This window comes from Clytia hemisphaerica, unplaced genomic scaffold (assembly GCF_902728285.1).
Source record: "Clytia hemisphaerica strain Z4C2 unplaced genomic scaffold, Clytia hemisphaerica genome assembly, whole genome shotgun sequence".
Lineage (NCBI taxonomy): Eukaryota > Metazoa > Cnidaria > Hydrozoa > Leptothecata > Clytiidae > Clytia > Clytia hemisphaerica.
The window spans coordinates 1,211,949-1,232,662 of record NW_027103621.1 but is presented as its reverse complement, the minus strand read 5'-3'; the positions used below and the strand labels follow the sequence as shown (position 1 = coordinate 1,232,662).

Sequence of the window (20,714 nt, the reverse complement as noted above, 5' to 3'; positions counted from 1 at the left end):
CAGTCCCATTCAGGGTCACTTTTTTCGTAAATTTCGAGTCCCACGTAGGGTCCATTTTTCGAACCTCAGCGGAGCACCCCCGTCGGTCGACAAGGGTAGTACCCTCCCGGGTCTGTACAATTGCGCAAACCGGTTGAGGGGCCTAATTGAGATAACATTAGATTAAGCTATTTTTTTCTGTCCCACTGAATTTGTTTTCCTTGAAAGCAATATAAGAACTGTATAATTCAAATCCCCAAAAAATCCTACCGGGCCTTTGAGGTGTCCCAGGCTGCCAACGCTAAGAAGACTTGGCTGCGGGCTAATTTCCCCATCGGTGGGTAGCAACTGCTGGTTAATAACAGTGTGATCGAACCTTTCAATAATGCTCATAACAAGAAAAAAGAGATGAAATAAATTCGTATCAAACTCAGTCTGATTTGATGTTATTTTAAATCGCAGACTTCTACAAAACCCCAGGTAGTTTACTGTAGTATAAGGAGCATGAGTTTTTAAAAAAAGTCTTCGATGCCAGCAGCATAAGTATTTACCGAGTTATTTAATGATTTTCAATTGAAAAGTTTCATAAGAGCTTACGTTGTCTGGTCTCTAGTATTTTTTTCTAAGATTCAACATGTAGAGGAACTTTGGTTTTCAGCGGGAATGTTTTCATTTGGCAGTCGAACGAACTTTGGACTATTAGTCATAAATACGGTAATTATGCTATATATAAAGGCTATTCTGTTTTATATCCATAGTCGAACGTGCGCAACGCACTGGGCTCAACTTCAGTGGTTTCAAATTATTCATATTTCATAGGCCCAATTGTAGACCCCTAGATATTCACCCAATGTACAAGTGTGCCAATAATTTCAGCCAAATCGAACAATTTTTGAAGTCTCAAGGCTGCCCCAAAGTTTTGGGACACACACACAGACACACACAGACAGACATTCTCAGATTCTAGCTCAACTGAAGTTGAGAGTCTAGCTCAACTGAAGTTGAGAATACAACACAGGAGCGGGTGGACGAATATTTATAAGGAGTAATCCACGAGGTATTCCCAGGGGGCCTTAGAGTTGAGATTAAAGGTTTTTTAGAATTTACAGGTTACCTAATTTAATTTTCCAGTGAGTTAAAGTCATTTTTAAAACCTAGGGGGTCAAAGACTGATTTTAGTCCGTTCACACTCACTTTAAAGGTATAACTTCTTTTAAATCATAGTTTGCCAAATTTTCAATAAAATTATTCCTTCAAAGGAATAGGGTGGGCAAGAGCATTATTCCAGACCAGATTGCCATCACGATAGAATCAAATGTCAAAGTTTTTCTTACAATATGTAATCACTGTAAAGTTTGGTATATCAATATTTAGACAATACAATACTTTTTTTAGACCATACTTTTTAAAATACTAAATGGTTCCAATAAAATATGTCCAAAAATACTCAATAAATTTTCTCTTTATAATTTGAATTCTAATTAATATAACATTTAAAAAAGACAATATAAAATTTAATTTATTAAAAAAAAGACAAGCAAACTTGGCAAGCATGTTTGCTTTTAACTTTAAGAGGGTGGAGTAATCAAATTTTGCGATTTTACTGATCTTAAACTTTTACTTAAAACTTAAGCTGCGTATTACACGCTTTTTAATAACAACCAGTAAATTTTGGCTCAGGCTGAGCTGTTTTTAAATTTTTTGACATTTTAAATGTTCTTACGATGTCCTTAAAAACGGTTTGAAATCTGTTAAAGTCAGTACTGCCACATTCAACCATTTCATAAAATCCTTCGAAAAATAATTCTGAAAAGGGAAACTGTTCGAGGACATGTTTTTCCAATCATGTCCTATATTTGCATCCGATATAATTGAAGCATGTTCTCTGATAATCATACAACCATAAAATCTACATATACCAAATAGGTTAAGTGTACCACTATTGAATCACACTGTATTTGTATTTCATGTTTTTCTCCATTTTCCTTTTCACAATACATATCACTAACATTGCCAATCCAATGATGGTCAATAAAGAGGAGACTAGTAAGAGAATGACAAACTCTTGTTGTGAGATGCGATAAGTGGGTGATTCTGTTGGGATACTATTCGTCTTGTTTGCCATGAAACCTAACGACCACCCGACTTCTGCTCCGTCAGTCTGAAAGAAAAGCGGACGTGTGAATAATAACCCGGGCTTTTTTTTATAGATTGGATGACGCTATTAAGTGGCCCGGTACCATATGGTAATATGCTTTTGCAAACAGTAAAACAGTCCGGCAGATTTTAGTTGTTTTTTGGAAGGTAAAAATAGTATGAAGATAATATTTTTATTTGAGAATAAGGGGTTGCAAATCCGTTATTGATGTTTGTTTCTCATTTTTGATTATATCTTTCAACTCCAAGTTGTTTTATTGTTATTTGGATTTTTAACATTTTCTTTCAAAAAGGCGACTTCGTCAAATGCTCCTAGTCTTTTTCACTGGACTCAGCGTCATAAAAAATTATCAAAAAGCAAAGTTCAGTCAAAAGTAGACTCTAGTCTACGTGAATAGCAGTGATGTGCGCGATCGGAAACATACGCAATAAAATTTGCGTCGTCACATGTTCGGAAAACTGCACACGATAGTAATCCTTCGGTTAATAGTTCAAATCTTGCTCAAAACTCGAAAACAATAACTCGTTTCAATAATCCAGTGTAAATGCCCTAGACCACACGAAGGACATGTTTAGCAAGTTCACTTTTGAGAATTTTTGTATGCTTTAATTCTTTTCAGAATTTCGCAGTACCTTTTGAGCCTTCTGGGACACCTAGTGGTGTTATCTGGTCATCCATTTTAATTTGTATCTAGATCAATTCAATTTCAGATGACATCGTTTGATTACATTTTGATCGCATCTTTCATCGATATGAAAATTTCGCCTTACTTTGCAATACCCCCTAAATAACAAGCCTCTTTAGAAAATAGGAAATCAAAGTACCCCCTCGCAAAAATCTAAGGCTAAGGGGAGAAACTATGATTAAGGAATTCGTACTTACTTTATCGACAAATGAGATGTCTTGAGTGTTTTCAGGGAATTTCAACCCATAGGTGAGGAAGGTGTTGGTGTAGATGGCTTGAAAACAAATGTTCGGCGCTACATTGTGCGCTGGAATCTAAGAAAAATAGTAGGAATGTTATACATCTTGGTCTTTGCTATGAAAGAAAAATAATCTCTCCAGTAGTCTTTGATTCCCACAAGAAATACAAAAAAGGTCTCATGAACAGACAAAATAATGATATTTCAAAGTGGAAAATAGGAAGGACAATTCAAGTAAAATGGATAAAAGCCTCGTGTTACATCTAGCCCATTCGCCTCAAGTATGCACTTTTTGCTGCCATATTGAAACCATCGCAGCGTAATTTTAGATTCACTCCAGTCCTTTAAGAGTGGTTTGAGAGTGGTTTCCACATAACAGAAACGAATTTAGATGTAGGTACCACAGATATCTAATCCCGAAGGGCTAGATAAGCAACTTTAAGCTTTCTCCAGCAAAAAAAAGTGAAGCTAAAATTTGACTTTTTAAATTTCGTGTCGATGGATAGGATCTAGCATTTTGATTGTTTTCGGAGCGCGAGATCAAAAAAATTAGCCGGCAAACGCTATTTCACATCTCTCAAACCGGTGAAATTGCATATTTTAGTCACGTGACTCTGGTAGGAAATCCTTCCAAAGATGAGCTTCACTTTTTGAACAAAGCTGCAAAGCTAGCCCTTCGGGCTTTACAGATATCTGTGGTAGGTACATGGCTTCATTCAATCAATAGTTGCAAAATCGAACCCAATCCCCTTGCAGCGGTTGGAAAGATAGGTCTAATTCAGAAAAGATTTTGATGAGTCTTACAAATTAGATAATACAGTGGAGATTCTTGAACTCTATAACTAGAATTCATTAATTAAAACAAGTTTCCTGGTCCCTTCAGTTAACAAAGTCATATAAACCAGTGTTTATAACTCGAATTTCTCCTTAACTCGAACAAATTTGTGTTCACTGTGTGTGTTTGAGTTATGGAGACTCCACTGTAGAATGAGAAAAAGTGATATATTGAATTATGAAGATCATTACCTCTTCCCATGACTTGTTACAGAATTCACGTGCGGCTTTATTGAAAGTCAACAAATTATCTTCTGACGTCACATTGATGAAGCGAGCTGTCTTTCCAAACCCTGAATAAGCCTACATGTAAAGAAAACAAGAGCCATCACGTTAGAAAAAAGCATCTTAGTTAAAAGTCAAATTAATCATTCTTGAAAACCAAGGATTACCTTAATGTGTATTTTTTTAAGGAAAATTTGAAATATGACAGATATTCTGTATATACACCATTTTGTATTGTGGAGAGAGTATTTCAAGTAAAAAAAGTTCTGTGTATTTCGATGTATTTTTGAAGGAAAATTGTTCAGTGGTTATATGATATGATATGACATGAAATGAGGTATTATGACATATAAATATTTCATACTTTCGAAAATAACCATAGTCCATATGAAAAACCCCCGGTCTGAAAGCCTTTTGTTTCTTTCCATTGTTTCTTACTTGAACTTGCGTTGAGAAATTAGTTTATTTTGCTCATTTTATTTTATCGTGTGGTCAAATCTGAAACCAATCCCAAAAGGAGAACTTGGCAACGCGATCAAAAAACTGACTAGATCAATTTTCATCTTTTGATAATAACAAAGGAAAAAGCCAACACAAAGTTTAAAACAATAAGCTTCTAGACCAGTTTTTTTTATAAGGACTATGAACTTACCAAAAATTTGCCAACCAACTTTGGCTGATAAACACCATTGAAGGTACAATTCTTGTAAGGACAGTATGTTTTGTTGAACAGTTTCTGTGTCTCTCGCTCACATTTGCCTGGCTGGCCAGTACCCACGAATTTATAGGTGACATTACTGTTTAATGGAAACATATCACTGGTTGGCTTTTTACTGCACGGTGCCAGCCAAATTTCTTCAGCTGTTTTGGTAGCATTGTATCCTCGGTTGTAACAAGGATTGAGCACTGAATCTGTCATATTGCTATCCTAAAACATTTTGGAAAACAGTCAAATTGTCAGTAAATCAACATGAGTGGTTAGGATTTTTAGTGAATTAAATATATTTGATGAATTTGTATAGCATAGATGAATGCAAGATGAATTGAAACCCTTTTTCAAAAGAATTGAAATTATTTTACCTTCATGCCTTAAAAATCTTTATTTAGAAATGAATATTGCTCAATTCAGAAAAGCTTTCCTTCCATCAAATCAAACCATAGTGAAAACGTACCTCTACTAAATGTGCTAATAGTTGTCTTCTAGCTTCATTGAAACCATAACATAAGTAGCTGTGTGAGTATAATGAATAGTCAATACCGTACAAAGTGACATTGAAAGACTCCTCTTGTGGTATAGAATCTTCTTGGTAGAGAAATGCAATTTCTGCAGAGCCACCGCCCATGTCCAATGCACCAGTCAATAATGAATTATTTCGGATAGGCTGTAAAAAATTATCAAATGGAGTTGAAAGTAGAAGCATAAAAATATTTGGTTTTTAGATGAAAAATAAGTCATTTGTGAAAGTAAAGACAATAAAAGAGTTGTAAATAAAAACGTTGAATGGAGATGTTGGCTTGTGTTTCTATTAGGACCTCTGGGAGTAACTCAAGGTTAAAGAGAATCTAAGCTTATAAAGGAAGTGATTAGAAAATAATACAGCTAGACAGAAAATGAGTCAATGAAATAAAGGGACGTCAAAATATACAAACAATGCAACAAAGGCCCACCTAAAGTAAAAAATAATGAGGTAAAAAAATCGTGAAATCAAGATCAAGAAAAGAGAAAATACGCATACCAAGACATTCTTTAAAGCTCCATTCATTAGATTAGCAGAGACCCAACCAAAGGAAGCTTCCTCTTGACCAGTCAACACTTGAACACGATCTTGTGTTTGACGAAAAGTGAATTTCTTGAAGGCTTGACGGATTGAATCCAATATTTTGTCACAAGTAGCATTATTACGTGCACTGGAATGAAGAATGTTAATAAAAGTATTCATTTTCTAAACAGAAACTTAGAAGTTACATTTTTCCATCTTATGAATTCACACCTTTAAAAAAAAGGAGTGAATTAACCAATGCATTTCAAGAAATTTCTCAACCATCATTATCGATGATTAGGACAGAGCTATTTGGGAATTCCCATTCTTGATATTAGAATTCTATCTATAGAAATACTGATTAGCATGGTCAAAGTATTTCTCAGCCTGAAAAATAACCATGAATAGAACATCTGCAAAAATGGTTTTGCTTTGTGTTAAAAGCTTCAAAAAAATCCATACCATAGCAATCTCATTCCAGCAGTTGCACCAAGGTATACTGGTGTTTTCCGAACATCTTTGTGAGGCAAAACCTTCAAGACAACAGTCTCAATACATTTTGTGATCATATCTCCTGCTTTCTCTGGATTCTCGTCGAAACTTGAAATACCATGATCTAAATTGAAATTGAAATAGAAAACATGATAAAACCCAACAGATGGTTCACGAAAAAATAAGAGTTTGCCACCATGATCATAGGGCAGTGTTGTTCTCTTGCTAAAATAGCCATTCTGTTGGAATAGGGATACAGTTATACTTTTTCGTTGGTCACCTGATATGAGATAAGAGAAGAATATAATGCAAAACAGATAAAGAATACCATCAGAAAATTTTGGATTTAATTTCTGAAAAGGTTTCAGTTTTACTTGAACAGTTGGTGAACTTCAATTCTTTAGTTCGTGCTGTGCCATGGTCTTTATATTGACTAGGCCATTGATAAACTGTGACATCTGTGTGCGAAGAACCTGCGTCGAATATTACTCCATACTGAAGAGAAGAAAACAAAACAAGAATTCTTCAAAAAATGATTTTAAAATCATTCACCAAATAAATCCCTTAAATTCATGCACATGGATAAAGAAAACAAAACAAGAATTCTTTAAAATATGATTGTAAAACTACTGGAAGGCTGAAATCCCTTAAAGTTCAAAATTCATGCACAATTTAGCAAGAAGATCCTGGAAAAGGTGTAGTCTGATCATGTTATCTGATCAATGTTTTTCCTAATTGATTCTTTATTTTCATTCACTGACTAGATATTCACCAAGGGGATGGGGTTTCCAGAAACCAATGAAAAAATATAGAAATAAAAAACCTACATGATGATTAAATTTGAGTACTTTTTGTTCCAGTATAAAACATGTGACTGTTACACCTGCAATTCCAGTTAGTAGCAACACAATTGCAAATGTTCCAATACATATTCGTTTGGAGCAACAACAGTGTGATGTTTCAGCTGAAATTTTGATATAACATAGTATTTATGAAATACTTTATCAGAGGTGCCAACTCTCGTACATTGAACATGAGACTTAACCCATTTTTACGTTGTCTCATGCATTTTTGAGTTTTGAAATTTTTTCTCCAGATTTTCTGATTTTTGGAAAAAAAGTTTCCCTGATTTCCTGATTTTTGGAAAAAAGTTTCCTTGATATTCCCATTTTGAGAAAAAAATTTCCCGATTTCTGATTTCCAAAAATCAGAAAAACAGGGCTAAGATTTCTATTCGAAATTTTTATCTCACGCAAAATGAACATCTCAAGTTGGCAGGTCTGTCTTATCAACCCCTTTTATGCTGACCCTAAATTATCGTTGACCCCTTACTATGCCAAAGCCCAAGTTTAACTATATTTCTGATGCAATATAGACAGATTCTGTCTTATATCATTTTCACCCAAGATCAGCCATTTTTCTAAGAAATGGTAGTTGCTTTCGCCTAAAGGAGAGTATTCAGTAACGCGATAGCTCAAAGTCTTGGGACCTGCGCATACATATTTTTGTTTAGTAGGTGTGATTTTACCGTGAGATCGGGTAAGTTGCATCAGAGGAGATGTTTTGCTACTTTGATTGGTCAGGTATTTGATGGCTGGGTTAATTGCAGAATAATCACACAGTGTCCGGTCCGCAACAGGCACTTTTTGAGGAACTATATAACTCAACTTTGTCAAATGTAATTTCTAAGAACTCTACATTTTTGTGAACTTTACTAAATAATTTTTTGCTACAGCCCCAATTTTGAGAAAAATGTTGCAGACGGGACTTTTTGTTGCGGACGAGACAAGAAGTTTGTCACTCATAACCAGTACATGTAAAGTCAAGAAAAAGAATATTGCTGCAAAAAGCATGTAGTTCCCCAAAGGTTTATTGGTCTGATACATTTAGAACATTAAAGTTGTCTCAAAAAATGAGAAATCAAGACTTTTGTGGCGTTGCGAACAGAACAAATTATTGGACTCGCTGACTTTCGATTTTCAATTTTTTTAGCGACATTTGGCCGTTAAGGGGGGAGGGGTCCAGTCTAATGCTGTTAAGAAAATTCGAAAGTAAATTGCATTTCATTTGTTTCTAAATTCCAGGATTCTGCATACAAACCAGAGCAAGATCGGCTGTCTTCATCCCTTCGCTAAAGAATATAACATATTCAATGTACAAATGCACAAAACTTTGCTGATCACCTTTGCACATGCAAATGGTTTTTAATGTTGGGTGTTATTTTAAAGGCGGAGTGCTCACATTCTAGCACTCGCGTAGCATTTGAATCTTTTTTCAGAAAGGTCATGCTTTGGAAGAACAAAACAAACACTCATCAAAATCGAGGAAACGCTAAAAATGGCGACTGCACAAAGACATTTTGAACTTCAAAAAACTTGACCACTAAGTGGGGGTCTAACCCTTAACGACCAAATGCCGCTAGAAAGTCGACAACCCCTTTTCCAGTTAAAAAATTCAGAACATGATTATTCAAAGGCAATAAATGTCTTTAAAGGAAGAAACCATTTAGTATGACACAACAAAACAAAAATGGGGGTTCTCTAGTTCCCAGATCTTGACTTGTAAGCATAAATGGTGCTTTCGTTGCGGACAACAGGACATTGTACTGTATGATTTTTCTGCAATCCACCCGGCTGCAAGTTTCCCCTCCACTGATGCAAGTTACCCAATCTCACGGTATCAGTGTTAGGAACAAACAGGCAGCTTACTTGAGGTATGCTTGAAGATTGCTTGACTGGATTTTTCCCAATTGGTCTATAATGTCAAACTTGACTTACATGATACTGTCAACTGCTCTAACTTGGGACTGTTGATATCTGGCCTGTATTTTCACTTATTGTTAAATCGCTTTGACAACAAATTTGTTTTGATAACTCCACCAAGTTTATCAATCATAACTTTCACTGCTAGCGGGCCCTTTTTTAATCTTTTTGTTTTCATTCAAAATGACCGGACACCGATTGGAGAATTAGAGAACGCCCGTCACCTAACCGCCTATCGCCCAACAGGGGGGGTACATGTTGGGGGGGTACATGTTCAGTGTAGTAACCCATGGGGTAATAACCTGATTTTCGGTAATTTTTGAAAAATCTGGGACCACCACCCTTTTTTAGTACATGGTACTAGTTTTTTCTGGGATTTTTTTTAGGGGACCACCCCTTTTACTACCATGTAGTAGCTATTACCACCAATTCGAATCCTTACACCACCCTTTAGTACATTGTAGAAGATATCACCGCCCATATAAATCCCTATACCACCCTTTTAGTAACCTGTAGTAGCTATCACCACCCATTTCAATTCTCATACCACCCTTTTAATACCCTGTAGTGGCTACCATCACCTATTTTGAATCTTTACAACACCCTTTTAATACGCTGCAGGAAACTAACCACACCTGTACCATTTACTTTGTCTTTATTTTAACACAATTAACAATTCTTTCTGGGTCTTTTGAAAAAGTACTGAAAAGCAATAACAAATACTGCCATTGATACTAACCATGATTTTTTTCTAAAATTTTGGGATAGAAAAGCTTTCGCTGGCTTCTTGAACCTACTTAAACCTATTTAAAAGTGAAACTGAAAGATTTCTTACAAAAGTATAAGGGGAAATTGGGGAGGAAAAAAAAATAATAATAAGTAAGTTATTGTAAGTTGGGTGCAACTTCAGATCAGAAAAAAGTGCCAAATATGGCCTGGTAGCTTACAGAAACAGCAGCAATAGAAAAAAAGTTAGTTTTCATTTATAAACTAATTTGGATTTAGTATTGTTAACCAAAAAGATTTTGCTACTAGATTAAAAAAACTTATTTTCACATTTCACTTGATTTCACTCCAAAATATTAGACCGAACACTGTTCCAGGCATAGACCATAACTCAAAACCTCAAAACCTCAAAACTGAATTTTATGGAACATATATTTTAATTAAAAATCAAAAATATACTATGCTACAAGTGTGAAACTGTGAAAAAACTTTAAAAAATCTAAAACAAACAATGAGATTTGGACCTCTCTAGACCGGGCTCTAGACTAATTGATTAGAAACTTCTTAATGAATGTCAGAGTTACAAACAATAAAAAATAAATAAACACAGCACCGATTTATGTAAACATTCGAAATTCGAATATTTCAAACATTCAAAATTTAAATTTCCAAACATAACAAAAAGAAAGAAAGATAAAAATAAACAAAGAAAGAAAGAAGAAAGAAAGATTTTAGTTATGGCACATGCAGTACAGTGCAGTACGATAATACAACTGGCAGTTTATCGATTTTGTTTGATCAAATCTAGCTGAATATACTACATTGTACTATCATTTAAAATTAAAGTTTACTTTGGTACCACCCAATTAAGTCCATGGTAGTAATTTTTTCTGGGTTTTTTTTTAGGGGACCACCCTTTTTACTACCATGTACTAAATGGGAATAAACCACCACCCCACCGGCCATGGGTCACTACACTGAACATGTACCCCCCCTGGCTGTGACTCTGAAACAAATCCAATCAAGTAAACAGGAAACATTGGGAGAAAATCAGTGTACTAATTTGTATTTGTTAACCGATTACTTTTTTGAAGCAGGCTACACAGCTTTTTGCGCAATGCAATTGGTTCTTTTCGCATGACGACGAGCCTGACACTGCCCAGAGTTGTCCGTCGTTAGGAAAATCAACAATGCGTTGACATCATGTCTCTCATTTTTTATTTCTGTCAGAAATTATAACAATTTTCTATCTCTATTCGCTTGTTTTTTTTGCTTTATTTCCCTATTTTTCCTGGATAAAAATCGAGTAGAGCTGCGCTAAAAATCAATCGAAGCTGAAGAAAAAGGTTAACAAATTCAACAATGACCGGTTTTTTCGGGTTGTACTGAAAATATTGCCCTCTGTCAACGCAACAACCTCGCAAGCTTGGTAGTTACTTGACCTCTGGCAATATTGGACCAGCTTGGACCTGGCAAATTAGGGCAAATATACATGGGAATTTTCTGGGTTTGTGTGTTTTTACGACCACTGAAATTAGTACAATGTACTTACTTCTCAGTGTGTATCAATTCAGAACACCACCCTTTTTGGTATAGTGTACTAACTTTTTCAATGTATTTTTCTCAGATGACCACCCTTTTAGCACACTGTACTAACTCAATTTAACCTAAAAAATACACCACCCCACCAGCTATGGGCCATTACACTGACTCGGTACCCCCCCTGCGCCCAATGGGATTAACAAATAATGAGTGTGTAACTTGCCACGCGAATGACGTCAAAGGCTCCATCGTTTAGCCACTAATTTGGTATTCTTTGTTCCAGACATTCGCATGTGTTCCACTACGGATTTTTTTCATATTTCGATTTAAAAGCCTCCTACTCGGTGATGCGAAAGAGAAATCGTGTATTTTTTAATCTGCCACTCATTAACTCAAATCAAATGACTTTGGGAGGTTTGGTGAAACGGTGGCCGAATTGCTGTCCCATGTTTTGTCAGATAGTCCCAAGTTAGAGCAGTTGACGGTACAAAGCAGCTGAAGTAGCCTTATTTTTTTGAAGCTCATTAATTTTTCAACTAGTTAACTATACCACAGAGTTCTATCTGGTCTTTCAGTTAGTCACGCTAGCGTCCCGCCAAAATGCGTATCAAAGATTAATTCTAAAGGGATTCATGAAAAAATAACCCGGCGCTTTTTAATGAAATTAACATTTTCAAAAACTTTGAGAAATTGTCTAAAATTTGAGCCATAGATGAAAAAATTTGAGCCAAGCCAACCTTGAAAACTAATTTGAAGATCAACTTCCCAAGAAAAAGATCTACGGGGAGGCGGAACCCACCTAGATCCGCGCACCGCCGGATAGGCTATCTCCCGGAAATTTTGCCGGACCTCAAACGAGGAACCATTTACATGTGCGGAATTGTTTTTACTTTATAGCGTATAAACAAGGCCTTAAAAATCGAAGCGCTGTCTCGGGAATTGAATGAAAAATTTTGGTTGGTTGATTTTGGCTGCTGCACGTTTTATTTTGTTTCCAACTTTCAAGTTTTAATTAATATTGTCTTGCGAACTTGATTCAGGGTAACTCTCATCCTTGTTGTTGAAATGTATCCTGTAGATGACTGATGTTGTTTTTTCTGAAAGCTTAATTTCCTAGTGTGACTAACTGTCTTTTTCTGTCAGTCAGGCACATCCTGGCAAATGAACGGGGTATTTTTCACTTGCGACCATTGGCAAATGAACGGGGTCGAAAACGAAAGTGACGTAATAGCGCCGAATACCCAGTTTAATTGAACCGGGTTGGAAATATTTTGCTTCATTTCAAAGAACTGCATAGATGAAATTTTTTTTCCATGGGTCAATTTTGTCTTCGAAGATTGCAGAAACTTTTAACGAAAAAAATAAAGTTCCCAGTTTTCTTCCTTTTTTCCCTTTTTCAGTTTGAAGTTCATTTTTATTCATTTTCACGCTTTTAGCCTGAGACGTCCTATCTCATTTACACTGGGTGACGAATACCCCATGCAAATGCTCACCCCCGTGCCCGTGTTCATTTGCCAGGTCAGGATGTGCTGACTGTCTGTAGAAGATTGGCAGTGGAATCTTATTGGGGAAAAAGGAATATTATGCAAAACGAAGGTAGTGTAGATGAATGGAAAATGGAATGGAATGGCCCATTATAGCGTAAAAGAGAAAGCAAAAACAAAACAAAACCATCAGCCAGTTGACAGAGTTTGTTCCTGACTTTTAATAGAAAGAGTTATGATGAAATAATGATACTTACTATCTTCTTCAGTCATCCTTGGTTTTCAAATCATTTCTGTGTCACTATAAATGTTTTGGCACGAAGGCTGCAGAAAAATAAAATTTCGTAATTTTGTTGCTCGAAAATGAAAGTTGAGAACTCGCCGCAACTTGTCTACCATTACGATTTTCGAAAAAAAGCACAACAGGTACTGATTAATTTTACAGACCAATAGTTTGTTATTGAAATATAAATCTCTTTCATTTTAATATACATTATTTTGACTTAAAAATATGATTTCTACCTAAAACTAAAATTGATTCCAATAAACTACAAAAGAATCTATTTTGAGGAAATTTCGCATTTCTCGTTTGCAGTCTTTAATTTTTTTGTTTTCTTAATAGTCTGCTAAAAGACCTTCCGTCTTTTCACAAAACAAAAATGGTCTGCTTGTAGCCTACACGCTCAACGCTTTGTGACAAATCAACCCAGTCCTCGTCCAGAGTCAGGGATATGTTCAATGGCCAAATTTGCCAAATGTCGGTTGTTTAGCCCATTATCGGTTACTTAGAAAATTGTTAGTTTCTGTCGAAACATCAATCGTCGCGTCTTCTTTTTTTATACATCATATTGATAAATATCAATTGATTTATATGGGAAGAATGAATGAATGTACGTTCCAAATTTTTTGGAGATAAAGCGCAAATTCAATAAAGCGCATGCTCAAAGGTAAAATATTGTCACCATCTCGGAAAAGTTTAAAGGCTATTTTACCAACTATCGGTTACTTAGACGATTTCTAAAATTTAAACTAAAATTTATTGAGATTCTTTATATTTTTTTCATAGGAGTTGAAATTAACAAAACCTTTGTTGGAAAATGTTATGGAAAGACAGTTCAAGAAGAAATAACGACGACTGTTTGTAGTTTTTCGTCAACTACATTTTAAATTCTTTGTATAGGCTAACAACCGATGACCAGTTATTTAACCGATAAGCTCTCGTCTAGATAACCGATCCGGCTAAATAACCGATGATCAGCTAATTTGAACATATCCCTGATTATCATCGTATGGTCTTTAAGAGGAGGCGGGGATACCATAATATACCTTGACATTAACTTATCAATTCCATCATAGACTCTTTGACAACAAAAAGGCTTTTGGTCTAACCAGGTCGCCCGTTCTTCTCCGACTGCTGTGATATGGTGACGTCGTCTCGTTTCATCATCGCCTCCATTTCCGACGTTTCTTGCGTGCAACGTAATGTTGCAAATGTTTCGAATCTTGCGTGTCATATTTCATGTTTGTTTCGACAGCTCTCGTAATATAACGTTCCAGTTCCGATTGTAGCTTGTTAACCCCTTTGCGGTCGATAAAAATGTCTTCGAAACGATAACTAGGTGTAAAGGAAAAGAAAGAATAGGAAAATGTACGAAGATCGCCGTTAAATTTTTCCTACAGCAAAGAAACTTTATGTCCATCAAAGCTCCCTTGAAAAACTGCTTTTAATGAAGCTTAACACCAAACGTAAGCAAGTCCAATAATCACAATAAAATTCCATAAAGCAAATTTTGAGTCTAATGTTTTGCTAGATTAGTTCAAATATCAAACTGTTCGGCTGTGCATTACTACTTTTCCTATTACACCTATTGATTGTCCGCCCCTTACATTATTTGTCGCTAAATTCTGCATTTAGACGTTCATCAGGTGAAAAGTAGATTTGGGTAAAAGTAGAGGAGAGAGAAAGAGCAAGATTTACTAACCTCAACCATCGATATAAATCCAACGTTTCGTGGAGATGTTCCAAGTATTGAAGTGACCTGACTGATCTCGGCTTCTTCCTTGGAGGCCATTTCAAAATATCTTTAACATCTTCCGAAGTCACTTGTACATTCTCACAAACGCGCCATGCAAACTGAAAAGCAATATAAAAATGTTCAGTTATTGCCTGTCAAGACGTAAGTGCCTAAAAACGAATTTTGGTATTTTCTTTTAGAACAAAGTAGGTAGGAATATAAGGCGTAGAGGCCAAAAATCTAAGAATCTTTGGGAGTTCAGATGCAATCATATTTCAACAAATTACCAGCGAATTAGTCCAGAAAATCAGAATCTTTTTAAAAGCTTTAACCCCAAAAAAGTTGAGACCATTTACGAAGGTTTCAAATAGTTTGTTTTTTATTTTTTTAAATCGTGTAATCACGCAATCAGAACCACTTGTACCAGTTTTGTGATTTTACTGATGAACGTGATTAGCGATATGTATCAGAATCATCAAAAAGCGACCTAGGGGAATGGATACGAGATTGGTAATTATCACAATGTATGTATCTGTGTTTATAAATATATGAAAGGTGCGGTCAATCCCAGTGGGCTTAGAATCGGGCAGTGTCTTAAGGCGCCACTGAGCCATCACGACTAACCAAGGCCGCTAGCGTTCTACGAGAGAAGTTCATGATAACCAATCCACAACGGGACCACGGTTTAGATTAAGAGATTTATTTCTACGGATAGAAACAGTTTTGTGATAAAACTTTCTTGTGGTAGTATGAGTATGATTGTTTGAAATGCTTTTGTTCGTTTCATTTGTCCCAGAGGATATCGACTTCAGGGTTTAAGTTTAAACAACTTTATTATGTTTGTTTAAAAAGTTTCCCTTTAATTTGTGAGATTTTTCAAACCTTTTTATTGGGATAAAAGAACAGAGCTACACGTTTCTTTATAAGAAGATCCAAAATTTTTGAAACCTTGAGATGTTCTTAACTTTTAGAGTATTAAGCCTATGTTCTTAACATGTTATTAATTTTGCCATTTTTTGGGTACTTTTGTCCATTTTCCTAGGAAATTCGGTGATTTAGAATCCGCAAAGCCGTAAAATGTTCTTACCTTGTTCTTAACATTTCGGCCATCGAAGCCGTATGTTCTTTTATTGCCCCCGCAAGGAGCGCAGCGACTGAGGAGGCATTCATAGCTTCACGCAATATATTGGACTGGAATCTCGATTTTTTGCGAATTGTTTTTGTTTTTGTGTTTGCGTCGTAATCGGCTTTCCGGCCAATTAAGTGTTCCGCGAAAATATGGCGGTAAATTATACAGCGGTAAATGTTATATATATTTTCATGTTACGCTATATGCTATTACCATTATTGCGTATTACATTTTATTAGTTTTGATTTAGCATTGAAAAAGCTGAACAAATTATAGAAAAAGTATAGTGATTACACCATAACACGAATTACAACTGATTACAATATTACTTCTGCAAATCAAAACAAACAAAATGGCAGACTGGTTATGATGAGCGTGATTCATTTTGACTGGAAAATGGAAAAAAGTGTTTGTATGTCAAATTTTGTTTCTTGTCTTTGAAACTGAAACTAAATACTGTAATTTAGTCAGAAGTTCATTTCAGCAATGATTTCAATTCTTTTTCTTGGAAGTTTTTCAGCTAGAGTTTGCTCAAGTTTTCAAATGTATATTTGATATTTTTGTTCAAACTGTAATTTATCTTTGTCTGTTATTATATATAAATAATAGCTTTTGTTTTATAGCGAGCTTCTTGAGCTTTAAAGACCATCATATGGTCGTAACTCGAGAAAGTCCTTCTTAACTTGGTAAAACAAGATATCGGCAAAGTACAAAAAGGTTGAATGTACACATAAGTAAAGTTGAATCCAAAAGTGGTTGAATATGTGCTGAATGTCAATCAATGGTTTTTTTTTTGGTCTTCAAAATAGATTTACCTCACCTAGAGTGTTTTCACTGTTTGTTCAGTGTGGTAAATCTATTTTAAAAACCTGAAAAAAGTTTGTTTACATTTGTTTAACTTTGCATGCGCACGTTCAACTTTTTCATGCAGTTGTGATAGCCTAAATAACTTACGCTCCAGGAGTTTGGTGAAATAGCTCCAATTTAACGGTGGCTAGACTAGGCACACAGACAGTCGTACAGGAACACCATAAAGTGAGAATATAGCTAAAAACTCAAAAAGTCTAGTTTCCTGAAGGCCCGTCCCTTCATTGTCTGCACTGCAATCATATCTTAATGGCTTCAATCCTTTCAGCTTGGAGAAAAGATTGCATCATGAAAAAGTACTGTGCACTTGAAAAAAATAGGCACATCTCAACTTTTCGACTGTACGTCTGAATGGACCACAATGACATTCCTTAATTTTTCTTTTGACTGCAATCACAGCGTACGCAGGTGGAGCCCGGGCCTTAACTAGGATTGGTCTATTCCAGATGGCGCAGAACTTGTTGATAAATTTGAAATTTTATACGCAGTATCATCTTATCATCTTACTATTGTTTATTAGGCAAAGTAGCAATAGGGAATTGTTGAAATATATAGCAGCCAATGAAAAATAAACAAGCTATTTCTGATTGGTTACCTTGTTGATTTATTCACCGCAATATATTTTGCCTACAATCTAAGATGTCTGCAGCATTATCGGAAAAGGTCTATTTAGTGAATGATCATGACATATATTGTTGTAAGAAAAAACAAACAAACAAGGAGATGTGAAAGTCAGTAAGATAATGATACCATGATTTTCGAAATATGTTTTTGAGAAGCTTTTCCAGCTTTTCCTTGAATTTTATTTAATTGTCAAGCTGCATGAATTCTTCAAGTATTTTGTTAATGGAATATGATTTTTTTTCAATCAATCAATAAATAATTAAATTAATCAATTATTCCTGATTATTTTTTATGCTTTAATTTTTAAAGCATTAAGAGCTTTATAAGTGCATGACATGACCTTTCTGTGGGGGCATTTAGTGAAAGCTATGACTAGTATAGTTTGTTCTTATAAAAAACGTGTAGTTTAGTTATACTCTACCATATCTTCGGATTGTACTATTCATTAATGGGACTGAAGATGCCTGTCCGTTTGTAATATTAAAAGAGCATTTCAATCTTATCAAACTGTTCTTATAAAAACATCATTGATGTCATCATTTAGAATCACTATAACAACAATGAAAGGGGAACTTCGAATTTCATTGTAAGGATATATACAATATATGGAAAAAATGAAACGAACAGAAAACATTCAAACAAACCTATACTAGAACCACAAGGGGAAGTCTTATCATAAATCTGTTTCCATCTGTAGGAATAAAGCACTCAATCTAGACCGTGGTCCGTTGTGGATTGGTTATCATGAATTTCTCTCGTAGAACGCTAGCGGCCTTGGTTAGTCGTGACGGCTCGGTGGCGCCTAAAGACACTGCCCGATTCTAAGCCCTCTGGGATTGACCACACCTTTAGTTTTAAGATATTGCTTTTTATAACATATAGATCAGGCGCTTTTTAAGCTGACAAAGCAGAATTAACAAAAGAATTACTCAAATTATGTGCAAATATTTAAATCGAATCTACACGTTTTTTTTATAAGAACAAACTATATAAGAACATAAGGCTTTTCTAGCCAAAATATTAAGAACAAGTCAAGAACATTTTAAGGCTTTGTGGACTCAAAAACACCCTATTTCTTAGGAAAATTGTCAAAAATATTCACAAAATTGTCAAAAAAAGAATATGTTAAGAACATTTTTAGGCGGAAGGTTAAAAAAAGTTAAGAACGTCTCAAGGCTTCAAACGTGTACTTAGTAAGAGGAGAAGAGACCAAATTACTTGTAGAGATCGGGTATATAAGACTTTAGTAAAGATAGGTGATATGCAAGATAGCAGTAAAGTCTTCTTCTAACTCATGAGAGATTTTGGAATTTAGAAAATCTTTTAACCTTATTATCAGTGTAAGCGATATTTACCAATTACAGTTTCTTAGATCTTTTTATTAATGACATAATGTAAACACTATACCAACGAGAAGAAAAGATACAATCCTTTTTCACAATTTTTCATTTAACTATTTAATAAAAAAACAATGAGAATCAAAATCGTCAAAAATTAAGAACAATTTAAGAACAATGCTGGAATTCAGTTCTGTAACAGACATTATTTCTGTATTAAGGTATATTTTTTCATCAATTTAATGATGGAGAAGAGTTTTCTTATTAAATCTTTTTAGTATACTATTAATGAGAACTTTAAGTGTACGAGGCTGGCCCTATCTATGCCTTCAGTTAAACATATCTCTTTGATTGCATTGTTCTTATAAACACATCATTGATGTCATCATTTAGTTTGACTATAACAACAATGAAAGGGGAACTTTGAAGACGATTTGATGAATTGGAAAAATGAAACGAACAGAAAACTTCTTAAAAAACCTAATACTAGAACCACAAGGGGATTTTATCACAAATCTGTTTCAATCTGTCGTAATAAATCACTTAATCTAAACCGTGGTCCGTTGTGGATTGGTTATCATGAATTTCTCTCGTCAGAACGCTAGCGACCTTGGTTAGTCGTGACGGCTCGGTGGCGCCTAAAGACACTGTCCGATTCTAAGCCCTCTAGGATCGACCATACCTTTAGTTTAAAGATATTGTTTTTATGACATATAGTAGATCAGGCGCGCTTTTTATGCTGACAAAGCAGAATTAACAAAAAGATTACTCAAATCTTGTGCAAATATTTAAATAGAATCTACTTAAAAGGTTAAAAATATGAGTAGAACCAAATTCCTTGTAGAAATCGGGTATATTAGACTTTAGTAAAGATAGGTGATAAGCGAGATGCCAGTTAAGTAACTCATGAGAATTTTGAGTTTAGAAAATCTTTTAACTATTATTATCATTGTGAGCAATATTTACCAAGTACAGTTTCCTAGATCTTTTTATTAATGACATAATGTATGTAAACAATTTACCAACGATAAGAAAAGATAAATCCTTTCTCACAATTTTTATTTAACTATTTAACAAAAATATAATGAGATTCAAAATCGTCAAAATTAAGAACAATTTAAGAACGATGCTGGAATTTAGTTTTGTAACGGACATTTCTTTTTGTACTATGCTATATTTTTTCATCAATTTAATGATAGAGAAGAGTTTTCTTATTAAATCTTTTTATAAAAACATCATTGATGTCATCATTTAGAATCACCATGACAACAATAAAAGGGGAACTTCTTGGAATATTTTAAGAATGGGATAAAAGAAACGAACAGAAAACTTCTCAAACAAACCTATTACTAGAACCACAAGCGAACTTGATCACAAATCTGTTTTTATTTGTTTATTGTAGGAATCAAAGCACTCGATCTAAATCGTGGTCTGCTGTGGATTGGTTATCATGAATTTCTCTCTTCAGAACGCTAGCGGCCTTGGTTAGTCGTGACGGCTCGGTGGCGCCTAAAGACACTGCCCAATTCTAAGCCCTCTGGGATTGACCACACCTTTAGTTTTAAGATATTGCTTTTTATAACATATAGATCAGGCGCTTTTGAAACTGACAAAGCAGATTAACAACAAAAAAATTACTCAAATTATATGCAAATATTTAAATCGTATCTACAGTTTTTTTTTTATAAGAACAAACTATATAAGAACATAAGGCTTTGCTACCCAAAATATAAGAAAAAGTTAAGAACATTTTCGCTTGTGGACTCAAAAACACCCTATTTCTTAGGAAAAATGTTCAAAATATTCACAAAATTGTAAAAATAAGAATATATTAAGACATTTTTAGGCTAAAGGTTA

General features: G+C 34.8%; 2 protein-coding genes across 2 annotated transcripts in view; both read right to left on the bottom strand.

Annotated features, from left to right (window-relative positions):
- Positions 1-1,821: 1,821 nt before the first annotated feature.
- On the bottom strand, positions 1,822-13,243 carry LOC136802317 (ectonucleoside triphosphate diphosphohydrolase 8-like). Its single transcript, XM_067059035.1, has 10 exons — positions 13,143-13,243; positions 7,199-7,335; positions 6,746-6,866; positions 6,342-6,495; positions 5,856-6,027; positions 5,292-5,501; positions 4,772-5,047; positions 4,087-4,197; positions 3,020-3,136; positions 1,822-2,140 (listed from the first exon to the last, which is right to left on the bottom strand). The coding sequence occupies exons 1-10, from the start codon at positions 13,156-13,158 to the stop codon at positions 1,919-1,921; spliced, it is 1,536 nt and encodes a 511-aa protein (XP_066915136.1). The 5' UTR covers positions 13,159-13,243; the 3' UTR covers positions 1,822-1,918.
- Positions 13,244-14,144: 901 nt separating this feature from the next.
- Positions 14,145-20,714, bottom strand: part of LOC136802316 (ATP-dependent RNA helicase SUPV3L1, mitochondrial-like) — a 32,207-nt gene continuing 25,637 nt past the window's right edge. Inside the window, exons 11-12 of the mRNA XM_067059034.1 lie at positions 14,868-15,019; positions 14,145-14,500 (exon numbers count right to left, since the gene is read on the bottom strand). Of these exons, the coding sequence (XP_066915135.1) occupies positions 14,329-14,500; positions 14,868-15,019 (324 nt within the window). The 3' untranslated portion in view covers positions 14,145-14,328. The remainder of the gene's footprint in view (positions 14,501-14,867; positions 15,020-20,714) is intronic.